Source organism: Drosophila subpulchrella, chromosome X (genome assembly GCF_014743375.2).
Source record: "Drosophila subpulchrella strain 33 F10 #4 breed RU33 chromosome X, RU_Dsub_v1.1 Primary Assembly, whole genome shotgun sequence".
Classification (NCBI taxonomy): Eukaryota; Metazoa; Arthropoda; class Insecta; order Diptera; family Drosophilidae; genus Drosophila; species Drosophila subpulchrella.
In genome coordinates, this window is record NC_050613.1 from 7,870,790 (window position 1) to 7,897,034 (window position 26,245).

At 40.2% G+C, this 26,245-nt stretch overlaps 8 protein-coding genes across 11 annotated transcripts in view; 2 read left to right on the top strand and 6 right to left on the bottom strand.

Moving 5' to 3' along the window:
* LOC119558173 (high affinity cGMP-specific 3',5'-cyclic phosphodiesterase 9A) overlaps positions 1 to 1,168 on the bottom strand; it is a 140,330-nt gene extending 139,162 nt beyond the window's left edge. The window contains exon 1 of the mRNA XM_037871439.1: positions 623 to 1,168. The gene's annotated coding sequence lies outside the window, so the exon portion shown is untranslated. The remainder of the gene's footprint in view (positions 1 to 622) is intronic.
* A 2,155-nt stretch (positions 1,169 to 3,323) lies between these two features.
* LOC119557065 lies at positions 3,324 to 4,567 on the bottom strand. The gene has a single exon (XM_037869619.1). It carries the CDS (start codon positions 4,476 to 4,478, stop codon positions 3,429 to 3,431), a length of 1,050 nt encoding a protein of 349 aa, XP_037725547.1. The 5' UTR covers positions 4,479 to 4,567; the 3' UTR covers positions 3,324 to 3,428.
* A 1,751-nt stretch (positions 4,568 to 6,318) lies between these two features.
* On the bottom strand, positions 6,319 to 8,796 carry LOC119557431 (atypical kinase COQ8B, mitochondrial). Its single transcript, XM_037870183.1, has 2 exons — positions 7,215 to 8,796; positions 6,319 to 7,156 (listed from the first exon to the last, which is right to left on the bottom strand). The coding sequence occupies exons 1-2, from the start codon at positions 8,648 to 8,650 to the stop codon at positions 6,604 to 6,606; spliced, it is 1,989 nt and encodes a 662-aa protein (XP_037726111.1). The 5' UTR covers positions 8,651 to 8,796; the 3' UTR covers positions 6,319 to 6,603.
* Positions 8,797 to 10,099: 1,303 nt separating this feature from the next.
* On the bottom strand, positions 10,100 to 13,385 carry LOC119557822 (probable FAD synthase). 3 transcript variants are annotated; one of them, XM_037870764.1, is made up of 3 exons: positions 13,207 to 13,385; positions 12,265 to 12,903; positions 10,100 to 10,647 (listed from the first exon to the last, which is right to left on the bottom strand). In XM_037870764.1, the coding sequence occupies exons 2-3, from the start codon at positions 12,829 to 12,831 to the stop codon at positions 10,342 to 10,344; spliced, it is 873 nt and encodes a 290-aa protein (XP_037726692.1). In that variant the 5' UTR covers positions 12,832 to 12,903; positions 13,207 to 13,385; the 3' UTR covers positions 10,100 to 10,341. The 3 variants fall into 3 exon arrangements, with proteins under 3 accessions (XP_037726692.1, XP_037726690.1, XP_037726691.1); XM_037870762.1 differs by having other exon boundaries at positions 13,211 to 13,384; XM_037870763.1 differs by lacking the exon at positions 13,207 to 13,385 and adding an exon at positions 13,021 to 13,157.
* Positions 13,386 to 14,249: 864 nt separating this feature from the next.
* LOC119557632 lies at positions 14,250 to 17,387 on the bottom strand. Its single transcript, XM_037870462.1, has 2 exons — positions 17,030 to 17,387; positions 14,250 to 15,541 (listed from the first exon to the last, which is right to left on the bottom strand). Exons 1-2 carry the CDS (start codon positions 17,196 to 17,198, stop codon positions 14,724 to 14,726), a joined length of 987 nt encoding a protein of 328 aa, XP_037726390.1. The 5' UTR covers positions 17,199 to 17,387; the 3' UTR covers positions 14,250 to 14,723.
* Positions 17,388 to 18,990: 1,603 nt separating this feature from the next.
* Positions 18,991 to 19,738, top strand: LOC119557716 (probable 39S ribosomal protein L49, mitochondrial). Its single transcript, XM_037870598.1, has 2 exons — positions 18,991 to 19,135; positions 19,200 to 19,738. The coding sequence occupies exons 1-2, from the start codon at positions 19,079 to 19,081 to the stop codon at positions 19,680 to 19,682; spliced, it is 540 nt and encodes a 179-aa protein (XP_037726526.1). The 5' UTR covers positions 18,991 to 19,078; the 3' UTR covers positions 19,683 to 19,738.
* A 473-nt stretch (positions 19,739 to 20,211) lies between these two features.
* LOC119557715 (breast cancer metastasis-suppressor 1-like protein) lies at positions 20,212 to 22,169 on the bottom strand. The gene is made up of 3 exons (XM_037870597.1): positions 21,806 to 22,169; positions 21,499 to 21,743; positions 20,212 to 20,856 (listed from the first exon to the last, which is right to left on the bottom strand). Exons 1-3 carry the CDS (start codon positions 21,993 to 21,995, stop codon positions 20,509 to 20,511), a joined length of 783 nt encoding a protein of 260 aa, XP_037726525.1. The 5' UTR covers positions 21,996 to 22,169; the 3' UTR covers positions 20,212 to 20,508.
* Positions 22,170 to 22,782: 613 nt separating this feature from the next.
* Positions 22,783 to 25,876, top strand: LOC119557851 (protein YIPF1). 2 transcript variants are annotated; one of them, XM_037870839.1, is made up of 4 exons: positions 22,786 to 23,373; positions 24,310 to 24,516; positions 24,574 to 24,666; positions 25,180 to 25,876. In XM_037870839.1, the coding sequence occupies exons 1-4, from the start codon at positions 22,900 to 22,902 to the stop codon at positions 25,477 to 25,479; spliced, it is 1,074 nt and encodes a 357-aa protein (XP_037726767.1). In that variant the 5' UTR covers positions 22,786 to 22,899; the 3' UTR covers positions 25,480 to 25,876. The 2 variants fall into 2 exon arrangements, with proteins under 2 accessions (XP_037726765.1, XP_037726767.1); XM_037870837.1 differs by having other exon boundaries at positions 22,783 to 23,373; positions 24,310 to 24,666.
* Positions 25,877 to 26,245: the final 369 nt, after the last annotated feature.

The window sequence follows — 26,245 nt, forward strand, 5'->3', positions numbered from 1 at the left end:
TTAAAATTTAAAAGTTTATAGTGTTGAACGGTGGTATAGAATCGATATTCTTTGATATGTAATATTAAGGTATTTCAAGTTATATGGCAATTTCGATGTTTTGTTTTGTAACCATTTGTTGAATAGTAGAAACTATTTTATGAGGGGGTAATAATAAGCTGGTAAATTGGATAATATATATTATATTAGGGTTATGAAAAAGTTGCAATATTGAAATGTTTATAGTGCTAAATCGATATTGTTTGAAATGTAATATTAAGATATTTTAGGTTATATGCCTATTTCGATGCTTTGTTTTGTAACCATTTGTTGAATAGTGCATTCTAGAGGGGGTTATTAACCCCTATTTCATATATATGTAATTAATATTTCCACAATGAAAGTGAGTTCTTTTGACAAGTAAGAGTTTGCTGCTTAAAGGGGAGTGGAAATTTCGGTTAATTTCCTCCTTTTTTCGGCGGGGGGCTGTTAACCCCCGGAACCCCCCTTGGGCTGCGCCACTGCCCACCCACACACACACACACACTTGGGAACGGAACAACTCCCACAGTTCACTTTCATTGATAAACTCGGCTCTTCGCTCTTCTTCTTCGCCATGCAAATCCAATTGTCTGCTACTTACTTTATTTTTTACCGTGGTGTGTGTGACATCAATCAGCATCACTTTGTTGTTTTTGCTATTGTTGCTGCTGCTGCTGTATTATTTATTTTTCTTTTTTTTTTTTAATTTTTTGTGTTGCTCGACAATTGAAGCTAACCAACATTAAACTATAACTTCCTCACAAACACACACACACACACTGCACTCTCAACAAAAACAACAAAAAATCAATTTAAAATGCGTTTTATCATAGCGGTTAAAATATTATTTATTTTATATTTAAATTCTAGCAATTGAATTTATTAATTTATTTGTTTATTTTGCCATAACACTAAAAAGAGAACCCCAAAAGTGCGCAATTTAATTATCCGATTTACTGCGATCACCAGCACTTTATGAACTTTATAATTCAATTAAATAATTAACGCCCGATTTGATTTGTTTTTTTTGTCATCCCCGCGATATTTGGTTTTTTTTATTTTGCGTTTCTTCCGATTCCGGTGCGATATTCAAAATTCACCTGCCGGCGAAGAATCGAAGAATCCGAAGAATCGGACAGAGCAAACACAATTTTCGAAATGATTCAAAAGTCAGAGCGAGCAGATACAGATATACCGAACAGAGTGAGCGAAATTCTGGTATTTTTACGAGAGAAGCGCCGAATGAGAATCTGCTCTCGGAGAGCAGAGCAGAGCCTCGCGTTTTTAACACAAAAACGTAACGTAAGTGTCGGCAAACGTAAGAGTCAGTGAAAAAGGGAGATAGCCTCAGCGTAAGTGTAGTGAAAAAGGGAGATGCAAGATCAGAAAGAGGGCGCAAAACAAATTTGATAACCGACACAGAATGAAAATGAAAATGAAAATGAAAATAAGCGTGCGTGCGTTCAATTCTTCAATTCGGCGCTGATATGATACTCGCTCTTTGCCCTCTCTTCCGAATCGGCTCGCCCTCTTTGGCTCTCTTCGGCGTGCTCTTAGCTCATTAGGCGACGCGTCGTTTCGTCGCTCTGATTAACGATAAACTCTTAAACTAAAGGATCGTCGCAAAGTCACGGTAAAATGTCCCCTGTGCTGTTGAGCCCATGTTAAAAAGTCCCTGTGTTAACCAAAAGCCAGGGAAATGTGGGATAATGTTAAGCAACATATTCAAAGATATTTGCTTTGTACATATATAACATAAATACTAGATTTAATAAACATTTCCGTTTACAATTGTTCATTACAAAAATAAAAGTTAAAAAAAATGTTTCATTAGGGATCATGTAAAAGTCATCTTAAAAAGTCCTTAATAGTACTAAACGCAAGTTAAAAAGTCCCTGGCATGTTAGCCAAAAAGCAAGGGAAATGTGGAGTAATGTTAAGCAACACATTCAAAGATATTTGCTCTGTATATACTAGATTTTATAAGAACTTCCATCTACAATTGTTCATAAAAAATAATACAATCTTAAAATTAAGGATCATGTAAGAGTCATCTTGAATAGTCCCTTATATTGCTGAACGCATGTTCAAAAGTCCCTGGCATGTTAACCAAATGCAAAGGAAATGTGGAATAATGGTAACGTATTAATATATTCAAAGATATTTGCTCTGTGTATACCAGATTTTTGCGATCATTTTCTTTTACCATTGTTCATCCAAAAATAAATAAAATCTTTAGCATAAGGATTACTTTAAAAGGTCCCTTATATTGCTGAACCCCTGTTAGTCCCATGTTAACCAAAAGTAAACGAACCATAGGATCATGTCAGGTCTCTCAAAGAATGAAACATACTTAGATAAAAAGTATTTCATTCAATGCTATTTGCTATTTATATGTAAACTACATCTTTCAAATCATTTCCATGCACTTTTATTTAATCCAAAAAGATAATTAAGGATCATCTTAAAATCATGTTAAAGTCCCATTTTTAACTAAGAGCATGCAAAAATTTTGCAACAAATATGTATGTTTAAAGTATTCTATTTTCTTTTAAATCATATCTATCTACTTTTTGTTGATTGAAAAAGTAATAACATTTTTTAAATCAAGGATCATATAGGTCATGTCAAAAAGTCCCAAATATTTGAAAGAAAAGCAATGAAACTATAGGATAATGTTACGTCACTCTCAAAAAATCAAACATACATAGATTAAAAGTATTTTATCAATTTTTCTTCTAAAAACACAATATTTATGTAACCATTTTAATCGCTTTCACTTAATCGAGACAGAAAGGGACTACAATTAAGGACCACGTCAAAAAATATGATCAGGGATGTTTAATGATTGTTCAAAAAGTCCCCGATATGTTAAAAACAGGGAACCTAATGATTGTAAGTTGTATCAAAAAAATTGTCTTCTGGGGACTATTTTTTGAGTTTTATTTATTAATCCAAAAACAATTGTTAATTTTTTTAGGTTTATATAAATCTAAAGAAATAATGGTAATATATCCAGGTTTGTTTTTAAATCTAGAAGTAATGATTATTCTACGAGTAACATTTTCCGCTTGACAAATAACGCTAACCTTTTGATATTTATTTTCTGATTAAAAAATTAAAACTCATTTCTTGAGTTTAACTTTTTTGATTGAAATTTAATTTAATTTTTTCCAATTTAAGACCGATGACTGTAAAATCGGGGAATATTTATTATCGATTTACCAGTCCTTAATTCTAAGATGCGGTCTGTAAATGCCAAATATTTAAGTTTGTAATAGTAATAATTTGAATTCCCTTAATACAATTGTAAACCACTTTATTAATATTTAATTGCATACTTTTGAGTGCTTTTAAACCCCCCTTAAGCAGGGGAAAACCTAGGATTTCGTGATGAACTGTGGAAATCATCTAGCCTTCGGTGGGTTGAGCAGCATGAAGCGCATCTTGCCGTACCAGGTCTTCTCCACGGGCGGAACGAAGATCGGCAGACGGAGCAGCTCACCGCGGGCGAACCGGACGGTGCGGAAGGAGCGCCGCTGCCAGTGATTCTCCATCACGATGACGGGATGAACCTGCTCCTCCAGCCGGTGGATCTCGCTGCCGGCCCCCGTAACCGCGGATCCCTGGCTGTCCTGATGGCGGGAGGCCACCGACTGGACCCGCGAGAAGCCCAGTGGGGCCAGGCCGAGCTCCACCTCCCGCACCCGGGTCAGCAGATGTCGCGTGGAGCCCAGGCACTGCTCGTGGGCCACCGTAATCTCGTCCAGAGCCCGCCTCTTGAACTCCACATACTCCAGCCGGGACTGAGTGCGCTCCAGGGTCTTCTTGTAGGCCTCCTTGAGGTGGCGACCCATCTTGAAGAGCTCCCGCCAGCTGGCATACAAATCGCGAGCATATCGATACCGCTGGAGGCACTTGCCCGCCTCCAGCTGCTTGGTCAGGTGAAAGGAGAGGACGCGATCGTGCTGCTGGCGACACATGACCAGATCCTTCTGCTGCCGGGAATACAGCCGATCCAGGGCCAAGATGCGTCCATCACCCAGCTCCGAGCAGCGAAGTAGGGCATCCAGCTGGCGGTGAATGCGAAGGTTATTCAGTTGCAAGTCCCTAACACTGGGATCCCGGCTGCCGTGTAGCACCATCCAGCGGGAGTCCTCCGGCTCCAGGCCCACCTTCTCCGCCGCCGCCTCGTCCGCTTTGGAGGCACGCTCGTAGGGATCGATGGCCAGGTGGGCCTGCATCTCGTCCAGGGTGCGGTTCATGGCACCCATCTCGCGCCTCATTTCCTCCCAAGGAATCTCCTCCACGACCTCCGGCTGCCCATCGCCCTCCTCCTCCTCCTCCTGCTCCCCCTCCTCCCCCTCCGAGTCCTTCCACTCATCAACTTCCGGTTTGCAATCACGGTTGAACACTTGGTCCTTCCTCTCTTTCACGGTTTTTACATGTTTCTTCATGTCTGGACTTGCAAAAAACAAGCAAAAGTCTGTGGAGAATGTGTTTCTTGGGGCTCAAACTAAAATATATGTGAATGATACATAGTAAGTGTTCCTTGAAAGCCTACTGAGGGTTTTACAAAGCAGTTTATTAAAAAATAAATTTAGAAAAAAAATTTCTTATTCAAGGAAAGACAAAAACAAGAAAGGAAGTTAACTTCGGCAAGCCAAAGTTTGTATGCCCTTGCAGTTATAATTTTTAAATTTAAAAACACAAAAAAATAATGTTCCCAATAGTATAAGATAATATGTCAAAAAACACCGAAGCTACCATTTGTTTGTTTTATATTATGTTCCCTCCAATTTTCCGATCGTTCCTATGACAGCTTTATGATATAGTCGTCCAATTTTGATAAAATTTAATTCAAAATTCAAAATAATTAAAAAATGTTATTTCCAAGCATAGGAGGTTATATGTTAAAAAACACCAAAGATATAATTTTTTTTAATTTTTTTCCGATTCCTATGGGAGCTATAAGATATAGTTGTCCGAACCGGCTGGTTCCGACTAACATATATACTACCTGCAAAAGAAATAAGACTTTTGGGAAAGTTTCAGCCCGTTAGCTTTAAAACTGAGAGACTAGTTTGCGTAGAAACGGACGGACAGACGGACAGGCGGACATGGCTAGACCGACTCGTCTAGTCATGCTGATCAAGAATATATATACTTTATGCGGTCGGAAACGTCTCCTTCACTGCGTTCCAACCTTCTGACTGAAATCATAATACCCTCTGCAAGTTTATAACAATTTACTGAGAAAAAACATAATAAATTCAATGATTTCATAGATACTCAGAGAGGGCCATTTACTTACTAAAAATCACACTAAAAAAATGTTTTCCTCATCAATAAAAATTGAAACCATTAACTGATAAAAAAAACATAATAGCTCCAATAATTTTTTATTTGATTTAAAGACTCAGAGAAAGGTTTTTAGTTTAGTTTTTAGTTTTAGTTAATTAAGAAAAGCAAAAACCTATAACTCATAAAAAACCAAGTTAAATCCAAAGATTTTATATTCAATTTAAATATTTTTTACTGTTTTCCATTTAGTTTTATTTAATGTAAAAATAAAAATAATAAACTTTTTAACTGAAATAATTTAATGACATAAAATCTTTAAAATAAAAACAACAAATTCAACAACAATTAGTTTAAACCAGGACAATTAATAAGAATATTTCAATGACATATAATTTTATTTGTAATGCTTCTAAATAAAAAATATCCACAAAAAAAATATACACCAATTAGTTATAGTTAAGAAATTAAACAGGAATATTCCAATGACATGGAACTTTCATTTTTTTATGCTTTTCAATAAAAATGTTCCACAAAAAAGTCTCATTTCCTTATTGTTTTACTATGATTTTTGTCCAAAAAGCTAAAATGAGGCGTTAAGTGTGAAAGTTCAGTTTAGGAAAACGTAATCTCATACCCTTTTACCTAGGATACACAACAAAATAACCAGTCGGACGATAGTGGGAATTATAGACATCTTCACAAGGGGAAAGATACAACTGAGAAACATACTAAAAATCCTGACACTCCACTCAAAATCCTTTTTTTTCTTCTTATAAATTGTTATTTATAGTTTTATCTTGATGTACATTTGCACATTGCTTGGACTCATAAAGAATAAACCAGGATAATAATAAAATAACACATATATAATATGGTATCTGATAGTTAGTACCTATATAAACAGATATATCTGCTAGTTAATAACAAACTTTAAAATCCCTTTTGATCCGATTTCAAGAAATCCCTAAACCAGATCACCAAGTTGCTTCAATATTTTTTAGGTTTATGTTAATAGATTTATTATACCATTTCGCAAAAAAAAAAAATTAAAAATAAATCAGCATCCTTAACTACAGAGCTTGGCCCATTGTGCTAAGTGTTAGTATATTAATTCAGTAGGATATGGAGGATCTATGGGTGCCATTTCGACAAAGAGTCCTCATCCAAGGATTAGCAATCCAGTTATTATATCAACATCTGCAAATTGCTTTCACAAACTAAGCGCACTTGAGTGTAACCACTGGGATGGGATTAAGAAAACCAAGTGAAGCCTCCCCGTTAGTCCTTGAATTTGCCCAGAACGATGTCCTTGTAGAAGGGAACGCAGTTCATGCGCACATTGAGTCTCGCGCACAACAGGAAAATGCCCGAGAGCTTGCGGTGAATGGAGTAGATCTCCTCGGGCGGCGGGCACAGACGATGCGCCACCATTGTGGGCACCAGGGCGGCCAGCCGCTCGGTGGTGTTCTGCTTGCCGAAATCGAAGTCCCCGTCGTAGCGGAAGATCTCGCCCAGAATCATCACGGCGTCCACGTGGGCCTGCTCCATCTGCTTGGTCTCGTAGCCGGTGAGGAAGCCCATTTGCCGGGACATCTCCAGGACGCCCTGCCGGTTGTCCTCGGCGGCGCTCATGATCACCTGCCGGTAGTTACGGATGAACTCGTGCCGGTAGAAGCGCGTCGAACCGAAATCGATCAGCATGAGCCGGCGACTGGGCGCATCGTACAGGAAGTTGGACCAATTGGGATCCGTCTGCATGCACTCGATCTCAAAGAGCTCCCGCAGACAGAGCTTCAGCACAGAGGCGGCTATGTGGGCACGATGCTCGTAGCTGTAAGAAATTAGACTTAGAACAGGGGTAAACACCAGGAAAAGCTTGATCCCCTCACCTTAAATCAAAGCACTTGTCGAGCGGCACGCCGGGCACCAGTTCGGTGGTCAGCACACTGGAGGTGGTCAGATCGCGCACCACCCGCGGCACATAGTACTCCGGATAGGGCGAGATCATCTGGCGGAACTTTTCCGTATACTCCGCCTCGCGATCATAGTCCACCTCCCACTGCAGCTCCCGCTTGGCCACGCGCACCACATTGTCAATGAAGAAGCCCTGCGGAAAGACGTCCCACACCTTCAGCATGCCCACCAGGTTGTCAATGTCGCTCTCAATGCTCTGGGCCACGCCGGGATACTGGATTTTAATGGCCACATCCATGCCATCGCTGAGGGTGGCCCGGTGCACCTGGCCAATGGAGGCGGCCGCAAAGGGTTTGTCCTCGAACATACGCAGCCGCTGTCGCCAATCCGCACCCAGCTGGGTGTTCATCACCCGTTCCACCTGCCAGTCGGGCATGTAGTCCGCCGCCTGGCGCACTCTCTCGAACGCCTTGGCCAGCTGCGGCGACACCACGCTGGAGTCCTGGATGCTTAGGATCTGACCGATCTTCAGGGCAGCACCTCGCACCTTGCACAGGGTATCCACAATGCGCTCGGCATTGGCGGGACTCAGCAGGGCCTCGCGCATGGTGGTGGACCCGCCCAGACCCAGGGCACCCTTGGTCAGCTCATTGAGCGTGCCAATGCCCAGGCCGGCGAACAGGCCACCAAAGGAGGCCATCCTGCCAATGCGGGAGGAGGGAACCTTCCGCTGTTTGGCCACTTTGCTCAGTTCGGGGACATCAATGCCCGGCTGTGCCGTCTTCTTCTTGACCTCCGTATCGGGTTCCTCCTGCGCCTTGGCTCCCGCCACAAATCGCAGCACATTGTTGACATATTCGGTGTCCTGGGTAATGATTCCCGGATCAACCTGGCCTTCCTTCCCTTTTTGGGGCATACTCTGGCTGCTTTTGGTGGCCGCAGTGCGAAGACTAACACTGCGATCCTTGTTTCTACGCGAGAGTATGTCCTCGAACTCCTGGAGCGTTATGGAGGATATGTCCAGGTTGGCGGCGTCCCAATTGACCTGGTTTTGTGCTGTGGCTGAGGTTTTTCGCGGACCACTGGCTGGTGAGGGATCAGAGGTGGCGGATTCCTCGCGTGACATCTTGATTTTGGTCTCCAGCAGCGAGCAGAGTCCTTTGGCCACCACGTAGCCCCGTTCGCCGGTTTCTTGAAGGGATTGCTGCAGTTTCTTCAGCTCCTCGGTGGGATTTTTGCTGGAATTCCTCACCAGCTGCGAGGTGTGCGCGGCATTCTCGGCGATTAGCTCACGAATGCTCGAGTTGCTCCACAGATGGCGGCCGTGGGCGAGTTGCTCGCGCCCACACGCCTCCACCAAAATCCGCAGTCCCCGCAGCAGCGCCGCCATTTCTTGAGCGGATCGCGACATCGCCGCCGAGGAAATACTGGTTTGTTGAGCGCTCGCGTGGGTGATTCACTGGCGATCTTCGTCTCGCTGCCTCCGAGTCTCCGGATTACGTAAATCGCGTACAAAAGTCGCAGAGAGCAACCAAAAAAAGAAGCAGCGCGCAATGTTGTGAAAGTGCGGCAAAAACAGCTGTGCAATCAGCTGACCGACCAGCTGAGTGCTGCCATTCTAGACTTTTTGCCATTGACATTGCTGAGCTTTCGGCGATTTCAACCCATTACTAGCTTTTTAACTGTGGTTTGCTGCTGTGATGAGCTAGCTTTTCATCAATAAAAGTACCTTCACTTTGGCTATTTCAAGCTATTTCTAGCTGTTTTACAGCTGACTTTACCAGCTGAGTGCTGCCATTCCGGACTTTTTGGCCATGACAGTGCTGAGCTCTCGGCGACTTCAAACCATTTCTAGCTTTTTAACTGTGGTTTGCTGCTGTGATGATCTAGCTTTTCATCAATAAAAGTACCTTCACTTTGTCTATTTCAAGCTATTTCTAGCTGTTTTACAGCTGACTTTACCAGCTGAGTGCTGCCATCCCGGACTTTTTGGCCATGACAGTGCTGAGCTCTCGGCGACTTCAAACCATTTCTATCTTATTAACTGTTGCTTGCTGCTGTGATAAGCTTTTTATCAACAAAAGTACTGGCCATTTGGCAATTTCAAGCTATTTCTAGCTGTTCTATAGCTGACTTTACCAGATGAGTGTTGCCTTTCTGGACATTTAATCAATGACAGTGCTGAGCTCTTGGCGTTTTCAAGCTTTTTAACGCTTGAATGCTGTTGTGATGCGTTTTTTATCAATGATTGTGCTGCCTCCTTTGGCGATATCAGCTATTTCTAGCTGTTATACAGCTGATTGGCCAGCTGAGTGCTGCCATTCTGTCCTTTTTAAGAATGGCAGTGTTGAGCTCTTGTCGTTTTCAATTTGGCGTAAAACGACATTGCACTTTTGGCTGTTTTGTAAGCTTTTCCTAGCTTTTAAATACTTAATGTATGCAGTTGTATATTTTATAGATCTGTCCTTTTTAGCGTTTAATAGCTGATTGATGCGGTGCTTTAGCTTTTTTTTTAAATAATTAAAAACTATACATATATAAAAATATTTTTAAGTTCATATCATTCAATTTTTATGTAAATTGTTCAAAAAAAATTGTAAAGCTATTTTTTGAAAAGCTTTAAAATTGTTAAAATTAAAAAAAAAACCGAATAGAGTAGATTTTGGAAATATATCCATGGTGTATTTGAAGTACTTATTTCAGCTAATCTTCAGGTATGCCGATTCTTTTTAAAAGATCACCCACATTTACGAAGATAGTTTGCATAAATTTTTTTTAAGCAATTGGATGGGTGTATTTTTTTGGCTTTACGAAACTATTTAAGTTAGACCCCATATTTACCACATGCACTTGCAATCACTTCAAAACACAGTGAGCCCTGCTTAAGTGGTCCGATGACAGGGCCCACGTTTATTCGGCAGCCTAGCTTAGGTCGTAAAAAATATTATAAGATTAAGTTTGTATACCGATAACCAAATCACACGCGAATATACATATCTTCTATATACAATTTGTGACTAACTAGAGATTAAGCTATAAAATTGCACTACAGCCATGCGACAGGCACTGCGATTTCCTTGGGGATTCCGAGTCCTAGTTGTCCTACTTCCTGGGCAGGCGACCAGCACGTTCCAGGGCGGGATCCTCCAGCTCCCAGGCGGGTCTGAAGCCACCCGGATCGCAGGAGCAGGCTGGATCGGAGCTGCAATCACAGTCGCACTGGGAATCGGGGCGTCTGAGGTGCGGATTGGGAATTGTGTTGGAACGGTTGCCGATGGAGGTGTAGCCCCGGTCGTACAGACTGCAGTAGGGCACCGAGTTCAGGTGGATGTAGTGCCAGACGTCGTGGTAGCTCCACTCCAGCAGGGGATTCAGACGCATCATCGGCGGCCAGTCGTTGTCCGTGGGCTGGAAATGAAAAGAACATTCATGTTATTAATTCAACTTCAAATATTTCGACGTAAATTACAATTAAATTATTAAATTTAAATAGGTAAACTTTTCCCTTTAAATAATTCCGATACGAAACATATTTAAAATGAGTTTTGATGAGTTATAAAATCATTTTGTATATAATATATAATTAACATTGTTTTCTTTTGATTTTAAATTATGTTACCTAGCTGTATTTTAAACTTGTAGTATTAGTTTCTAAATAAAATCCAATGAAAAATATTTTCTCAATAAAATAGTTAGTTTTATAAAGAAAAAACTTGTGTACTATAATCATATCTTAGTCAAAATCCTCATTAACAATCGTCTTGTTCTCAAGCTTAAATTGTTTCCCTTAAAAATATATAAGTATTATTATACAATGTATTAAAAACTAACTATAAGAGAGTATTTGTAAGTATCTTGCTCGATAAAAAAACTAGAAGTCTTTAAAAAGTTTAAATAGTATTTGGAATACTAAGAGATTGTTATTCCAACTACATAGTTTCTTTAAAATATATTCTACTAAGAAAATTACCGCATAAAAAACTGCATTTATTGATGACCCACAATAAAGTCATTAACCTTGGAGGGTTCTCAAAAATCAATTAGTTCTTAAAACGATTATAACGCAAAAGTGTTGTTAAAGCAATTTTTGTTGTATAAGATAGTTGAGCTGATTTTACGTGCTAGATAGGCAATAAACCACAGACCCTTGAACTAGGTAATGATTACGCCCTTATCTGCAACTTGGTAACATGACATTCTGAAATTCTTATCAGTTTGATATTCGAAAAAGGGAATATACACATATTTTTAATATTAATTATGGAAAACTTTGGAACAAAGGGCTATGATTGTTTTGATGTATGCTAATTCTTTTAGAAATTTTCTGGGTATTTTAAATTGGGTTCTATTACTGCTGTTTTCTAGATATTTAAGTACAGACAGATATGTGTATGATAAGGTCCATGTTTCATCATAGAACATTCGAGTATGGTCAAGGTTATAAACATATTTTCCTATCTATTATTCGATAGTCTGGATAACCGGAATTAATTTATATTGTTTCAGATATTTGACTATTTCTCATAGAATATAATTGAGTATAGACCTTTACGTGTATGCTATTGCCCAGATTTTATTATAGGACATTCGAGTCTAGGTTGCTAACAATTTAGCCATCTATTTTTCTATTCCATATGCTTAGTCATTTCGAAATATTCTGGATATCTAGTAAGGGAATTACTGCCTTTTACGGAGACTTTTTTAGATATTTGACTAGGTTTTCAATAATTTATAAATGAATAGTGAAGGTTACTATCATATTATCCTATCTATCAATCTATTATATATGCTTATTCATAAAGAAATCTTCTGGATATCACAAATTGGTTCGTCTTACTAACTTCTACAAAGAGTTTATAAGATATTTGACTATTTCTCATGGAACATAAATGAGTACACACAGATATGTGTATGATATTGTACAGATTTCATCACAGAACCTTCGAGTATGGTCAAGGTTACTAACATGTTTTCCTATCTACTATCCTATGCCCTTATCACTCGACTATGGCTTTGTGGCTTCACCTGCATGGGCGCCAGGTGCTGGCAGTAGGGATCCGTGTTCCGGCTGCCCACGAAGACGGCCCGGATGCGCGGCATGTCCGCGGACATGTGGGTGAGGGCCTCCTTGAGCGAACCCTCGTACTCCACCAGCTCCACGCGATAGTTGCGTACGCAGCGCTCGACAAAATCGTCGATTTCCGTGAACGAGTCGCCGGACTTGATGTACAGCATGGGAATGTCACCGCTGGAGATGTTCTCCTGGCGGAGGAAACGCATGAGGAGATCGAGCAGGACGGTGCAGTCCTTGCCGCCGTTGAAGCAGAAGATTAGCTCCTCGACGCCGTAGATTTGCAGGGTTTGGCTGAAGAAGGTGAAGGCCTGGCGTTGTCGCTCCTCGATGGCCAGTCGCTCCTGGGGGGTGATGGGCGGATAGCTTGGGCCATCCTCAGGGGTCACCACATCACCGGAATCCTCGCCAGAACGTCCCGACATGCTCCTTTGCTCCAAAAACAAATGCTTTTTGCTCAATGTTTTGGTGGCTATTATGGTGTTGCTGGATGTTTGGTTGATTTGGCGGCATTGGTTCATGGTGCTCAGTGGGCGGGTCGATGGCAGGAGGCGTGGCCTTGCCCTGGCCAGCAGAAACGATGACGTCACAAGCTGTTGAAGGAAAGTGATTTAGCAAAACAAACAGAAAACTTTCTCTCGAAATGTATGGGCGCTTTTGTGTTTGTGTGGCTGTCTTCTTTATGTAACTTTGTTTGGCCAGAAACTAACTTAAGCCTTGTTAATAACGTGGTAAATGCTTCAGTGGTTGAAGTGCAACTGATTTGGCTTATCAGCCAGCCAAAAATTACATCACATTCGTATCGGAAAAGTAAGCAAAAAAAAAGCCAAAACCTCAGCCACACACACACACATGCGAACTGAACACATGGCGCTCTTAGACACACACACACGCACTTACGTTCGCCCAACCGCGCATGTATTTGTTGTTGCCGCGGCAATTACTGGCACATTTAACTATTTTTTCGCAGCGACGATAATGCAATTATTTCATTTTGTTAATTGTTATTCCGCGCCAGTGGTTTTCCTTCCTTTTTTCGCCCTTTAAATGCAACAACAAGAGAGCGGCGACCACAACAACAAATGCTCGAAGCTTCGCGGACTATCGGAAAGTCAGCTGTTCGCGTGGGACTATCGATAACACGCGGCGAGAGCGGTAAATAGCTAGATATTCAAACAAGTAGCTAAAAGTATTAGGTGTACTTAGCTAATAAAAATGTGTTATTATAATTATTTAACGATTCCTGCAAAATACTTAAACAATATTTATATTAATAGCTTTAGGGATGAAATTTCATTACTAGCTTTAATTTAAAATGCGCTAAATTGTTTATTATAAGGGACCAAAATAATAAAAAATTATTTTAAAACTATATCCAAATACTAATTTTATCTTTTCAGTTAGAAGCCCAGTTGCAATACTATTTAAAATCGTTTTGTAAGTTGTTATAAGAAATTAAAATTTTACAAGAAATAAACCCTTTTTGTTCATATGCATTGGCACTAAAGAATTTACCATGAATTGTCTATAAGCTTTATAGTTATGTACAAAATTCTAATTAAACTAGAACCTAACACAAAAATTTTAAAATTCATTTAATTCTAAAAAAATGGAACCGAAATGTTCCAAAAATTTTTATAAAATCCAGTTTACCCCGCCTTTCATTGTTAATATAAATCTTAAGAATGTTTCATTTTTTATATTCTTTATTTTACAAATAACAAATTGGTTTGTGTGTTTAACAACAACAAAAAGCGCAATAAAAATACGCTCTATACATTCAATAAATGGGCACTGTTGGCGTTTTCCTGGGTGTGTTTTTTTCAATTCATCCTTGTTTTTGTGGTTTTTACTCAGTGATAAAATATCACAAAATTGGCGTTTTGTTAGCTTATCAATGTGGTTCTCTTAATATTAAAATGATGTTTTTTTGTATAAATTTCCAATTTAGTATCAGCGAATAAGAATGAAACCCATTTAAATTCACTTATCTTAGACATAAATAACTAAAAACTAAGTGTTTTTTCTAGAAGGTAGAATTATAATGGCCAGCAACTCCCCAAGAATATAATTTGAAACCAAAAATATGTATGATTCAATAGATTTGATATTGACAAACAGGTATTTCAAACTGATCAGAGTATAAATTGTTCATCTTTTGATGGGTCTAATAGTATTAGGTCCAGAAAGATCTTAGCTTTGTTGTGCAAACATTTAAATATTTTAAGTGCTCTTGAAACCGATTAAGATTTCCTTCAGGTACCAGCTGATTGTCAGCTGTTTAATCAGTGTGACCTTGCTTTCAATTAAAGCAAATTCCATATTTTTGTTAATGGTGTTTTGGATTTATCATTTTTAGGCTTATCACTGGGACCAATTGTAAGGCATTCTTTTGGAGTAGATCCACCCGAAGTTAAAGATCTATGTTATCCAGGATATTGTCGATGAGACCGACGACTTTCTGGCGAAATCGTCGATTTTGCTTGCCGCTCATTTCCTTGAGGTACGGATGCAGGCTGATCAGAAAGGAGTAGTCGGCATCCGGTGACGAGCAAATGGCTCCCGATCCCGTGCCCAATCCTCCGGTTAAGGCTGGCGTGGCCGGCGGTGGCGGTGGTGTGGTTATCTTGTGGTTCAGGTGGCTGCTGTTGCCCTTGAACCACTGCGACAGATCCGTCCAGTCCAGGTGGCTGCCCAAGGCGGCGGCGGGCACGGTGACCAGCGACTGATGGTTCACGATCCTCTCCAGCTGCGGGCTCGTATTCTGATTCGCATTCTGGGAGGGCTGCTCCACTTTGATCGCCTGAAGGCGGAGCGGCAAACAGGCGGTGGGTTGCTCATGATTCTCATTCGGATCCTGCTCCCGATCTCGCCCTGGGTGATTCAGCTCCTCCTCCTCCTCGGAAACCTGCACATCCAGTGGCATTTCGCTATCGCTCTCTTTGGCCTCCTCCTCGTCCTCCTGCCGATTTGAATCTGATGGATAGCTGGGCAGACTGGACGTGGCATTCCCGGGTTTTCGTAGCACCATTCCCGCCGTGGGACTGCCAGTGGTGGCCATCGCAGGCAGCTGCTTGTGACAGGATCGCGACTTGGTGTAGGGAATGAGGAACTGCAGGTACTTGGACAGGTAGTATTTGCGCTTCCCGCGGCCCGTTTGGGTGCGTGCCAGCTTCAGGGATCGGAGGAAGCTGCTCCTTATCGTGCGCCACCTCTCGCGACAGTTGCGCACTGAAAATGTCAAGCGGAAGTGTGTTTTTCTCTTCAATTAATCGGTTTAATATATATTTCGAGGCTAGAGCAATAATCCTGAAATGCGAGCACTGCAAAGGGATTTACATATATATACTTTTTATCAGAACTTTAGAGCGCACTCAAGGTGACTTTTCGTAATATTATAATAATTGATAGAAAATGACTGTAGTATAACCTTTTTGTTTTTTTATCATTATACTAAGCTACTTGAGATTTATTCATTTATTTTTTCTACAATTTTAAAAACACTGTTTTAGTTTTACAAATCTTTAAAATAAATATCACTGATGTAGAAACAACCGGATTAGTACACAAATCAAGATGTTAGGGCAAATAGAAAATTTTATTTCGTTTATATCTGGGATTTACAATGGGTCCTACAATTGGAGAAAATGTAAAGTTACTGTCTTTTATTATTAAAGCCCTTTAAAATTGCACTGATATAAGAAAATGTATTTGTAAATCTTTGCGAAGTGCATATTAAAATAAACATGGGTTCGATATCTAAATTAGGTTCAAGCTTTGTACATTGAAATATTCAATTGCACTTAACCGATATGAGTAAAAACAAGCCTTATAAAAACAACACAAAGACACCGAAATTGTTCAATGACAAACCTATTGAAATTGATAACGTTCATCAAATGGATTTGATAAAAGGAAAAATAAACAAAAACTTAGATCAATTGTCGGTGCTATTATTTTGACAGCAATGGTACTATGCTTACAAAAAGGAATGTATAAATTGGGAATTTTAACATATTTGATAAGATTATATTAATTAAATAAAAAAAATATATGAAAAAACAGTTTGTAACCAAAAACACAAAATACCGAAATTCAAACCTATTTAAATTAATAACGTTTATTGAATTTAACTGAGCTTATTATTAACTATTATAAAAATGTGAAGTTTTGATTAGTTTTTTATTAATTTGATAAAATTATATTAATTTAATAATAAAAAATATATGACAAAAACTGTTTGTAACAAAAAACACAAAATACCGAAATTCAAACCTATTTAAATTAATAACGTTTATTGAATTTAACTGATAGTAAAAATTAACTATTAACTATAGTAAAAATGTGAGTTTTTGTTTATTTTGCTGAGTGTATCTTCGCAGTGCAGCAATTGCTGGGCAAAGGCAAATGACAAATGCAAAAGCAACAGTAAACCGAAAGGCAAACGCAAAAGCAGCAACAAATTGCAAGTAAAAACTGCGCGACACAGTGACACACCTACACAAACAGAGCGAAAGCAACAACAAAAAATCAGCAAAAGAGCAACAACAACATGCAGTTGATGCCAATACCAGTGCACAAAAGCTTGCATCATAGACACACACGCACACACACACACACGCACAGCGAAATGAGCACGCAATTGGCGGCGTAGAAGAAGAAGAGTCATGCGGAAAATGATTTGTGTGTGTTTTCTTCTCTTTTTCAACGGCAATTTACCCGAGTCCTTGATCTCATTGGCCACCTGCTGCCACGCCCTCTGCACCTCCTCCTTTTTGCTGTACCCCGGATGCGTGTAGTTCCACAGGCAGGGCTGATTCTCCACGAACTGCACGAACCGCACGTTGAAAACGGGATCGTCCTTGCGGGCCATTGTGACCCAGCACATGCCGTCCCGCTCGCACGCCAACGGTAATTCACGCGCACATGCAGCCTCTCCTCCTTCTCCTTATCCTCTTCTTCTCTTCTATTCTCCAGGGGCTCAGCCCAAGGGGGGCTGCTAATTAACACAGGGGCGCCGAAAAGAGGGTGAAGCAGCAACAACTGCTCGCAACGGACGCGCAACCAAAACTGAGCGTAAAAAATCCCATTGCGCGCAAATTGCAAATTGCAAATAGCAACAAAAGCTGCAACGCAAACACTTTATGCTGGCACAAAACAGCAGCAACAACAAGTGGTAATAGATTTCGCGAGGGGGAGATCTAACGACCAAAAAATACCCTACACGGAAAAAAACTAAGCTAGCTGGGATCTACAAACATTTACAAAAGAGATACCTAATGGCAATGGATTTTTAAATTAAAGAACATATCACATTCTTACATTTGCTTAAAAAAATGATCAGTCATTTTAAAAAACATTTTTCTGACTGTTGGAATAATAATCATCTGAAAAATAAGACTGACTCATTGGAAGTTCCCCCATTTATCATATAATTTTGAAATGTAAATATTTTTAGTTGAAGTTTGTTAATTTTTTTACTTTAAAAAATACAGTTTGCATTTATTAATAATCACGTTTAATTGTTTGAAAGTATAAGCTTATCCTATTTAAGGTATCAAATCAAATTTGCCATATAACACGTTTTCTTTCAGTATGCTTTTTAAATGATTAATTGTGGACTTAATATTATAATTGTTCTACCAAACTCTTGCGTTAAATATAAATAAAGGTTTGTATTTTTGCTTGTTTGTTTAGCAACTTTTATAGATTTTTTACAAAAATGTTATTCTTTGCTTTGGGAGTAATTTTCAACAAAAAATATAAAAATCTGGAATAATTTAGTTAAAGAAACACCCGTATTTAAAATATATTTATCGAGAGGTTTCAAAATGAGTTCCGATACCAAATTTCCGACTATTTTGATATACCCCGATCACACCGCGATTACCGCATATCGAAAAAATCAACGGCAAACAACAGCTGCAGCAGCGCAATACGAATTGTATAAGCAATGCAATTCAAATGCAGCACTTGCAGCGTATGTGTGTGTGCGGGTGTTTTCGTGTGTGTGCGAGATGAAAAGCTTTGCCCATGACGTCACATGCTGCATTTGTTGCATGCGACGCGAAATATCACTAGAAAGCAAAAATACAAATATAAAAGGCTGTAAACAGAATAGGAAAAAAGTTTTCTCCTATGATATTTGCACTCAATTATAAGCAGCATATAATGTAGTAATTTCCCAAGGACAGATTCTGAATAATATCAAAAAAAAAAATTACATGCAGAACAATTTAAGAAATTATAAAGGCTCAGTATTCAAGCAAACAAAATTCCTTGTTGACAACAAAAACTTTTTATATGAAATGGTTTTATTTTAAATATATTATTTAATTACCTTTTATTAGTAGCTATTCATTATGATTTTTGCATGATTTTAAAAGTAAAGTTATAAAGTTATAAATGTAACCAATTTGATTGGAAACTGAAAAATGTTTTAGAGAGATGTCTATAAAAAGTTAAATTATTACCTGCAAGAAAGAACAATTTTGTACATCAAATCTAAGTAACCATTTTTTTTATTTAAAAATAAATTTTTGAATTAAATTTTAATATATCCGCCTTTAGTTGTATCTTATTTTAAAATTCAAATAATTTTTAGCTTGAAAATCGAGAATTTCTAAAATAAAAATCGATACTTCCCCGCCAAGTTGAACAATCGAAGTGTATATCGATGCATTTGCGCATCTCTAGTTGCCCGGAGCATATGTAACAATTGGAAGTTTTTATTTTTAGGGAATAACACTTGATATTCTCACGAAAAACATGGCAGCCAGCGGAAAACTGATGCTGAGCAGCGGCCTCTGCCAAAAGCTGAGCCAGGTGAGCAGTTATCACCATCTATTCCAGTGAAAAAACCCCTAAAATCATAAATTTTTCCACACAGTTCACCAGGCACATTCACATGCAACCGGCACTTCTGTCCAGTTTTCGGTCATCCCGCGAGGTTCAGGAGCTGGACAAGTATCCCGACGTGGAGGTGGTGGCCAACCCGCCCGAGTGGCGTTTCGTGGAGCGTCTGCTGCCGGCGGAAACAGTCCCAAAGCCGGTGGAAAAACCAAAATACCCATCCGGCTGGCGGCCACAGAAGGAGAACGGATCGGAAACTGGGTACTTCGTGGCCAGGACAAAGAATCACATGGTGCCGGTGTATCTGCACACCCGGTTTCGTGGCCAGCGCCGAATCACGGTGGTGCGCCGCGTCCAAGGGGACATCTGGTCGCTGGAGAAGGACCTGCGGGCGGTGGTGGAGCAGTCGCGAAATGGCAAGCTCTGCGCCACGAGGATCAACGAGCTGAGCGGACAGATCCACTTCCACGGCGACCATGTGGACGTCCTGCGGGACTATCTCAAGGAGAAGGGCTTCTAAAGATCCCCAATATGTCCTTTCTGTGCCGCAATAAACTCTGTTCTGTTGATTTAAAAGGGTTCTTTGCGTTATCACTAGTTAAGGTTCAATGAACTATGACTAGATTTACTTATGTATGTCTAAACGGAAAGACAAGCTTTTAGGATACCCTTCAAAAACATAAAACTTGCCTTGTATTTGATTTTAAAGAATTTTGTTATTCGACATGAAAACACAACTATTTTTTGGATTTTGTTGAGACATCTGTTTATCATTCATTATAAACTAGATAGAAGAGAAAATCTACAGTTTCTTAGTATTTAGTTTGGGATGCGTAAGCTTCATAGATAATTATAGAATTATCCCAAGGAAAGTCCACTAGCGACACTTAATAGCAATAAATAACTAAATTAATCAAAATTGTGAGTCTAGGCCAATAGGGATTTTCCATTGATTGTTATTTACAAATCAGCATCATATCTTGTTTATCTTCTAAAAATACATCGTTCTTTACCATCTTTGCGTTGCCAAACACACACAACTTGTAGAATTAATTTCTGTTGACCGCACATCCACTTGGCTGCAGTTCTCTTTTATTTAGCACTTAACGTTTAACATAAATTACATCGTCCGGATGGGGGCATTAATCTGAGAGTGGTGCGCGCAAGGCTCTACAACTAACATCTAGAGGAAGAAGGTGAGGGGCCGAACTCAGCCACGTAAGTTTAATAAGTCTGGTTCGGGCTCTGGGGGAGCTCTGCTACAACTACGTCTACGGCTGCTGCTTCCTCGGCCGCGGCCGTCAGGTACGCGTCAGGTGGGCGTAGGCAGCTGCCACGCCCCATCGCTATCCGCTGGCCCCGGCCATTGCCGGCAGTCCGGCCAGGCTGACGCCGACGCCCACGCCGGATGTGGGCGTGACTGTTCCGGCGGTGGCCGACGAGGAGGATCGCTTGAGGGCCTTGCGTATGATCGTCCAGTCCTCCATGATGTCCTCCTCGCGCAGCATGTACACCACATAGGGCCCTGTGACGGTCACCGCCTTCTTGCGACCCGGTCCGCGCACCTTGCTCTGCCGCTTGTCGGAGCCCCAGTCGGCCCACGAGATGTCCACGTTGTGGCGGTCCTCCTCCAGGCGGCGGATGCGGTCCACGAACTCATCGCGCAGATTGTCCAGTGCCATGTGTTTCTCGCTCTGCAAAGGGAAGGGGAGTTATTCGAGTATTCTTTAACTATTCTTAACTAAAACGATAGTTTAGTTTCGGGTTTTGGCAAAATGTCGAGACTTAGACCACTAAAACTTCTTTCTAACAATAAAAAGGTGGTATATAAAGCCAATCCTTGGATAGTTTGGTGTTATATATGGCTTATAAGCATCAATAACTATGCTAATAAAAGGGTTTAAAGTAATGTTAATGAATTAATCAATTTAGTACTCATTAAAATAAAGAAATTCTTAAAAATCTATCATACATTAAACAAGGAAGGTAATTAGTAAACAAGATATCACTTTTTTAACTGTTTTGTAAAGTCCCTTATCAACATAACAGCTTAAGTTGGAATAATATAATCATAAAGTAGCATTAAAAGATAAACGATAATCATAATTACTCTAATATTAAAGCAATCTTCAAAGAATAAAGCCTAAAGTTTAACGCAAAAGCTAATCTTTTGCTGAAACCACAAATCTTGAAATGAAATCTGCCATATTCTGTTGAAACTAGCACCTAGGTTACACCTAAATTCCTTATCGACATGAAGGCTAATCAGATTCTAGCAACATGATCGCCAATTTGCCCTTGCAGTTTTTGGCGCCAAAAAGCGGGGTTGGATGTACCTCAAAGTGCTGGACGGCTGCCTGCTCCTCGGACTGGAACTTGTGCTCGATGTTCTGCAGGCGGTACTTGCGCAGGACGTCCGCCACCTCGATCCGGGTGCGATAGACCTTGTCCAGCTCCTTTTGCGGCTGCACAAACTCCTCGGAACGGCCGGAGCGCACCTCGGCCAGCTGTCGTTCGATGAGATTGATGCGCTCGAAGTAGTACTGCTCCCGCAATATGTTGAACTGCCGCTCCAGGCTATCTGCAAGGGAGGATGTTCATCATCAGAATCGTAAGAAGGACTAAGCCCCACTTGGTACCCACTCAAATCCTCCTGGTGCTCCGCCCGCCTGCGTTCGATCTCGCTGGCATCCAGCTCCGAGGAGTCGTCCGAGTCGCACTCGTTGGCCTCCTCCTCGTCGGAGGTGTCGTGTGCCTGGCTGGAGTTCGAGTGCTCCGATTCTCCGCCAGAAACGTCGCCTTCGCCATCGGATTCTCCGTTCTTCACGGGCATCTTGGCTGGCCTATTGCGGTTCTGCAAGCTTTCGGGGATTCTGGTTCGTCGACGGTCTGCAGGTGGCCGCCGGATTGAGCGCAAATCGTTTTTTGTTTACTCTGGAGCGCCAAGGAGTGCGGAAATTGTGGAAAACTTTGCGGAAAAACACAAACTACGAGCTGTTTGCAAAAATTAGAGATGTGTAAATAATCTATCGATAAGTCGCTTGCTCAGGTTTGGGCAACATTATCGAATACTTTTTTGAACAATATCGAATATGTGCGGGTACAAGCAAAAAGTCCTGTGAATTAACGCCCATTTTGTTTAATCTTTCAATTTTAATAAAATAAATATCACACATTTTAAAATGAAAATCCCAACAAGCATTATTTCAAGCAATCAATTGTGGGATAATAACAAACGTTAAATCAGCTTGTTTTTTTTCTGGAAAAATAAAATATTTTGTAAATAGACAACTTTATTTTATTAACTTTACAACTAAAAAACTCTATGGTTTATAATTTTTAAAAATCTGAGACTTAAATATAATCAAAACTAAATCAATAACCTTTGTACTCTTCATTGTAAAAAACCTTTGTAATCTGTTGTGTTAGCAAAAAATCGTTTGAAATAATAACCTTAGTAAACTTTTTCCAAAAACTTAATTTAAATGATTTAAAAATATATATTAAGAGTTATTTGATTTGAATATAAATTTGCTAGCTAAAAATAGCCAGCAACTATTCTGCCCCACTGCCATCACTAGCTGACGAACGCAGCCGCCAGCTGATGTGTGGCCAACTATCGATAACCGATAGCCCAACGTTGCCAGCAGATATTTTTTTTGGGGCCAAGTGGTGGAAAATACGTGTAATATTTACAATAAGCGATCCGAAAACCATATAGTCCAGCCGAAATCCCAATGGAGACGCCCACGGCCGACGATCTGTTGCAGTTCCGCGACTACAGCGGCGGTGCCCCGGCCCAGATCAACGTGAACTCCCCGACCCACTCATCGGGCGGCGGATCTGGTGGATCCGCTGGTGGCGGTGGTTCCAACAATGCCAACGCACAGCGTCAACGCGGCGATCCGCTGGCGGACCTCATCTACGACATGACAACCTCGGCGCAGGGCCTGTCGGGGGATGGGGGCCAGCAGGCGCAGAACTCCTCGCTGGACGGATCCGCGGGAGGTGCAGGCGGTGCCGCTGGTGGCGCACGACTCTCCTTCCTCACCATCGAATACTACCAGCAGTTCTTCAACGTGGACACCTACATGGTCCTCGAGCGGATCGCCAACTCGATGATCCCCAAGCGGGCCGCAGGAAACTATCTGCGCATGAACATCGGCGAGAATCCGGATCTGTATGGACCCTTCTGGATCACCATCACCCTGGTAAGTGGCCAAAAGTTGGGCCGGATATTCTTGAGGGATTTTCGGGGTCTTTATAATTAAGTAAAATCCAATCTTGAGGGATGTTTTAGTTATATCTTCTGTTTATCTTACTAATTTTGGAGTTCAAAACTACTTTTAAAAGTGCTCTTTTGCTTATCTAAGTAATTAGTAATCAAAACTACGTTTTCAACCTTTTTTTGAGTATGCTATCTGGTTAATTTAATGATTTTCAAAAGCTACCTTAATTCTAAGCAAGGTTGCAAAAGGAAATCCTCTATTAAGCAACTTCATAGATAGGGAGACACCTCATAAGATGGTAGTTATTTGCATATTTACTACACCTTCTTGGAAACAATTACCTTTTGTTCAGCTTTTAAAGGCCTATTTTAAAATCTATTTTGTATAACCTCATATTAATCAACAAATTTATATTTTATACGCTGAAGCCCCATAGGAAGGTAGTTTTTAAACATTTTACTAGATTTTCTGAGAAAACACATCCCTTTTGTGCAGCTGTCTTGAACTTACGAAGTCCATAATATTCTTTATAACTAGGTAACTAATAATACGTTTCCTGGCATCATTGGTCATATCCTGTATAGCTTCTAGTTTATAAAGCCATTTTAATGAAGTTGATTACTTTAAAAAGAGGAATATGAGTTTAGAAGGCAAATTTCAATCAATCTCATATAAAGAAACCGTTTTAAAACTATTATTTGAGCATGGATTTCTTTGCAAATGACTTTGAAGAGAGATATTCTATATCAAAATGTTTTTTTTTATTGTGTTAGCATTTTAAAGGATATATTTTGAAAAGAAGAAAACAATTTTTTAGATCATCTAAGGAAGAAAAGCCACATCATCAGTCAACATCTAAGCAGTTTTATCAATTTGATTGTCTCTTGATTAAACTCTATCTCTCCGTTTCCATTTAAGATCTTCTCCATAGCTATTAGTGGCAACATAGCCAGCTACTTGCACCATGCCACCGATAGCTACCGCTGGCACTACAACTTCCACCTGGTCTCCTATGCGGCCACCTGCATCTTCCTGTACGCCAACATCTTGCCGGCCGTTCTGTGGGCCTTGTTCAAGTACAGCCTGAAGCCCGTGGACTCGGCGGACGCCATCGAAACGGATAGCGTAAGTTTGAGTGGCCTTCCATCCATCTATCTCGCTCACATTCGCGTCTGCTTGCAGGCCACCTACACTCCGAGTCTCCTGTCGCTGATGTGCATCTACGGATACAGCCTGGCCATATACATACCAGTATCCATTCTCTGGGTGATCAATGTAAGGAATTATCTGAGTAAATGTAAATTATAATATGGGATTTATTTGGGTAGAAGTGTATTGAAGCTAACTGGCTTAAATTTTAATCTAAACTGTAGATTTTTAGAACTTTTAATAGATTTTTATACCTCTTTAAAATGTATCTTATATTAATAAGGTTGTTTTTAAGGGCTTCAAAGGTAGCAGCATTTTTAAATTAAGGTTTAGTAATTAAGATTTATTTTTTATTTAATTTGTAATTAGTTGCATTCAGGTTTGCTTGTCTGCTGAAGGTTAGGAAGCTAAATGTTTACTCTTCATTTCGATGGAAATTATAAGAGAATGTTAAAGAGGATGTTTGTCCTTCATATTGCTTACTGCTTAATAAGATACAAAAAAAGAGTTGTATAAATCTAATCAAAGCATTTTTAAGATGTTTATGGCTTATTATGAGTTACCATAACGTATTTACTTATGTTATATTTTATTGCTACCTCAGTATTAAAGATATTAATGTTTATTAATTCCCCACAGATCTCTTTGCTGCAGTGGATCTTGGTGATCACCGCCGCCCTGCTCTCGGGCACGGTTCTGATTGCCGTGCTGACGCCCGCTCTGCGGAACTCGCAGTTCTCGCTGTTCCTCATCATCGGAATACTGAGCGCCCATGTGGTGCTGGCTGCCGGATTCATGCTCTACTTCTTTCACAATCCCTCAGACTCGCTGGCTGCTGCTGCAGCTGCTCCGGCACCAGCTGCGCCTGCTGCTCCGGCTGCCCTGAAGGCCGTGACCCAAGCGGTCCTCAACGCAGTGCCCGTCAATCAGACCCACTAGGAAGCATTCCGCAACAGCCAGTTCGTCAACGTCGCTGACATTTGTTGTACCTTAAGTTGTCCCCATTATAATATTCGTTAGAGAGCTATGCTAGGGCTCAGATGCTTCGGGATTAATCCAATTCGTAAACCCCTGCCACATCTGAGCCCAAGCAGTCAGCGTTTCGTGCTTTATATTGACTTTCTTTAACATTTGGCGACTGTATATTTATATTAAATTAGCGGTAGAAGTACGTGTAATACCAAAAATGAATCAAAAAAAAAAAAACAAAAATCGATAGAACTTTTCGCTGGTGTAGTAAAAAATGTAAAATTTGTGTCCAAGATTCGAGGAAGACACAAAAATATGATAATCATGCCATCATTAAAATTGTAAATATAATCCAATGTACTTAAAATGGTTCTTTACTTACTTCTTTACTATTAAGGGTATTTTTTTTTAGAAATTTGTTTAATTTGTGATTAAACTATCTATATACATTATATATTTACCCATCATTTAGTGGTATACTATATCAACTTTTCCCGATAATAGGTTTCTTTTTTGGCACCCGCTATCTTGGCTAAAATAAATTATTCATTTCCCACCATCATCCATATGGTGAAAGTCCTTTCAGAGGAAGAAATGGAATAGAAAAGGTGGTGTGGAATGGGGATGCAGCGTTTGGTTTGGGTTTGTTTTTGGTTTTAGGTTTTCGGGGAAGTTGGGTGGTTTTTACGCTTGCTTTTTTGGGTGGCTGGACGGGTTTTTGGCCAGTCACTGTCGT

Coding starts and splice junctions, on each gene's coding strand:
- LOC119557851 (XM_037870837.1), top strand. CDS start 22,900: ATGGAGACGCCCACGGCCGACGATCTGTTGCAGTTCCGCGACTACAGC. Junction 23,374..24,309: donor TCTGGATCACCATCACCCTG/GTAAGTGGCCAA, acceptor TTTCCATTTAAG/ATCTTCTCCATAGCTATTAG. Junction 24,667..25,179: donor CCATTCTCTGGGTGATCAAT/GTAAGGAATTAT, acceptor AATTCCCCACAG/ATCTCTTTGCTGCAGTGGAT.
- LOC119557822 (XM_037870762.1), bottom strand. Junction 10,648..12,264: donor AGCACCTGGCGCCCATGCAG/GTGAAGCCACAA, acceptor TTTCATTTCCAG/CCCACGGACAACGACTGGCC.
- LOC119557632 (XM_037870462.1), bottom strand. CDS start 17,198: ATGTGCTGGGTCACAATGGCCCGCAAGGACGATCCCGTTTTCAACGTG. Junction 15,542..17,029: donor CAATGAGATCAAGGACTCGG/GTAAATTGCCGT, acceptor TGACATTTTCAG/TGCGCAACTGTCGCGAGAGG.
- LOC119557431 (XM_037870183.1), bottom strand. CDS start 8,650: ATGTCGCGATCCGCTCAAGAAATGGCGGCGCTGCTGCGGGGACTGCGG. Junction 7,157..7,214: donor GACAAGTGCTTTGATTTAAG/GTGAGGGGATCA, acceptor AATTTCTTACAG/CTACGAGCATCGTGCCCACA.
- LOC119557715 (XM_037870597.1), bottom strand. CDS start 21,995: ATGCCCGTGAAGAACGGAGAATCCGATGGCGAAGGCGACGTTTCTGGC. Junction 21,744..21,805: donor GGAGCACCAGGAGGATTTGA/GTGGGTACCAAG, acceptor CCTCCCTTGCAG/ATAGCCTGGAGCGGCAGTTC. Junction 20,857..21,498: donor CAGCCGTCCAGCACTTTGAG/GTACATCCAACC, acceptor TTCCCTTTGCAG/AGCGAGAAACACATGGCACT.
- LOC119557065 (XM_037869619.1), bottom strand. CDS start 4,478: ATGAAGAAACATGTAAAAACCGTGAAAGAGAGGAAGGACCAAGTGTTC.
- LOC119557716 (XM_037870598.1), top strand. CDS start 19,079: ATGGCAGCCAGCGGAAAACTGATGCTGAGCAGCGGCCTCTGCCAAAAG. Junction 19,136..19,199: donor TCTGCCAAAAGCTGAGCCAG/GTGAGCAGTTAT, acceptor TTTTCCACACAG/TTCACCAGGCACATTCACAT.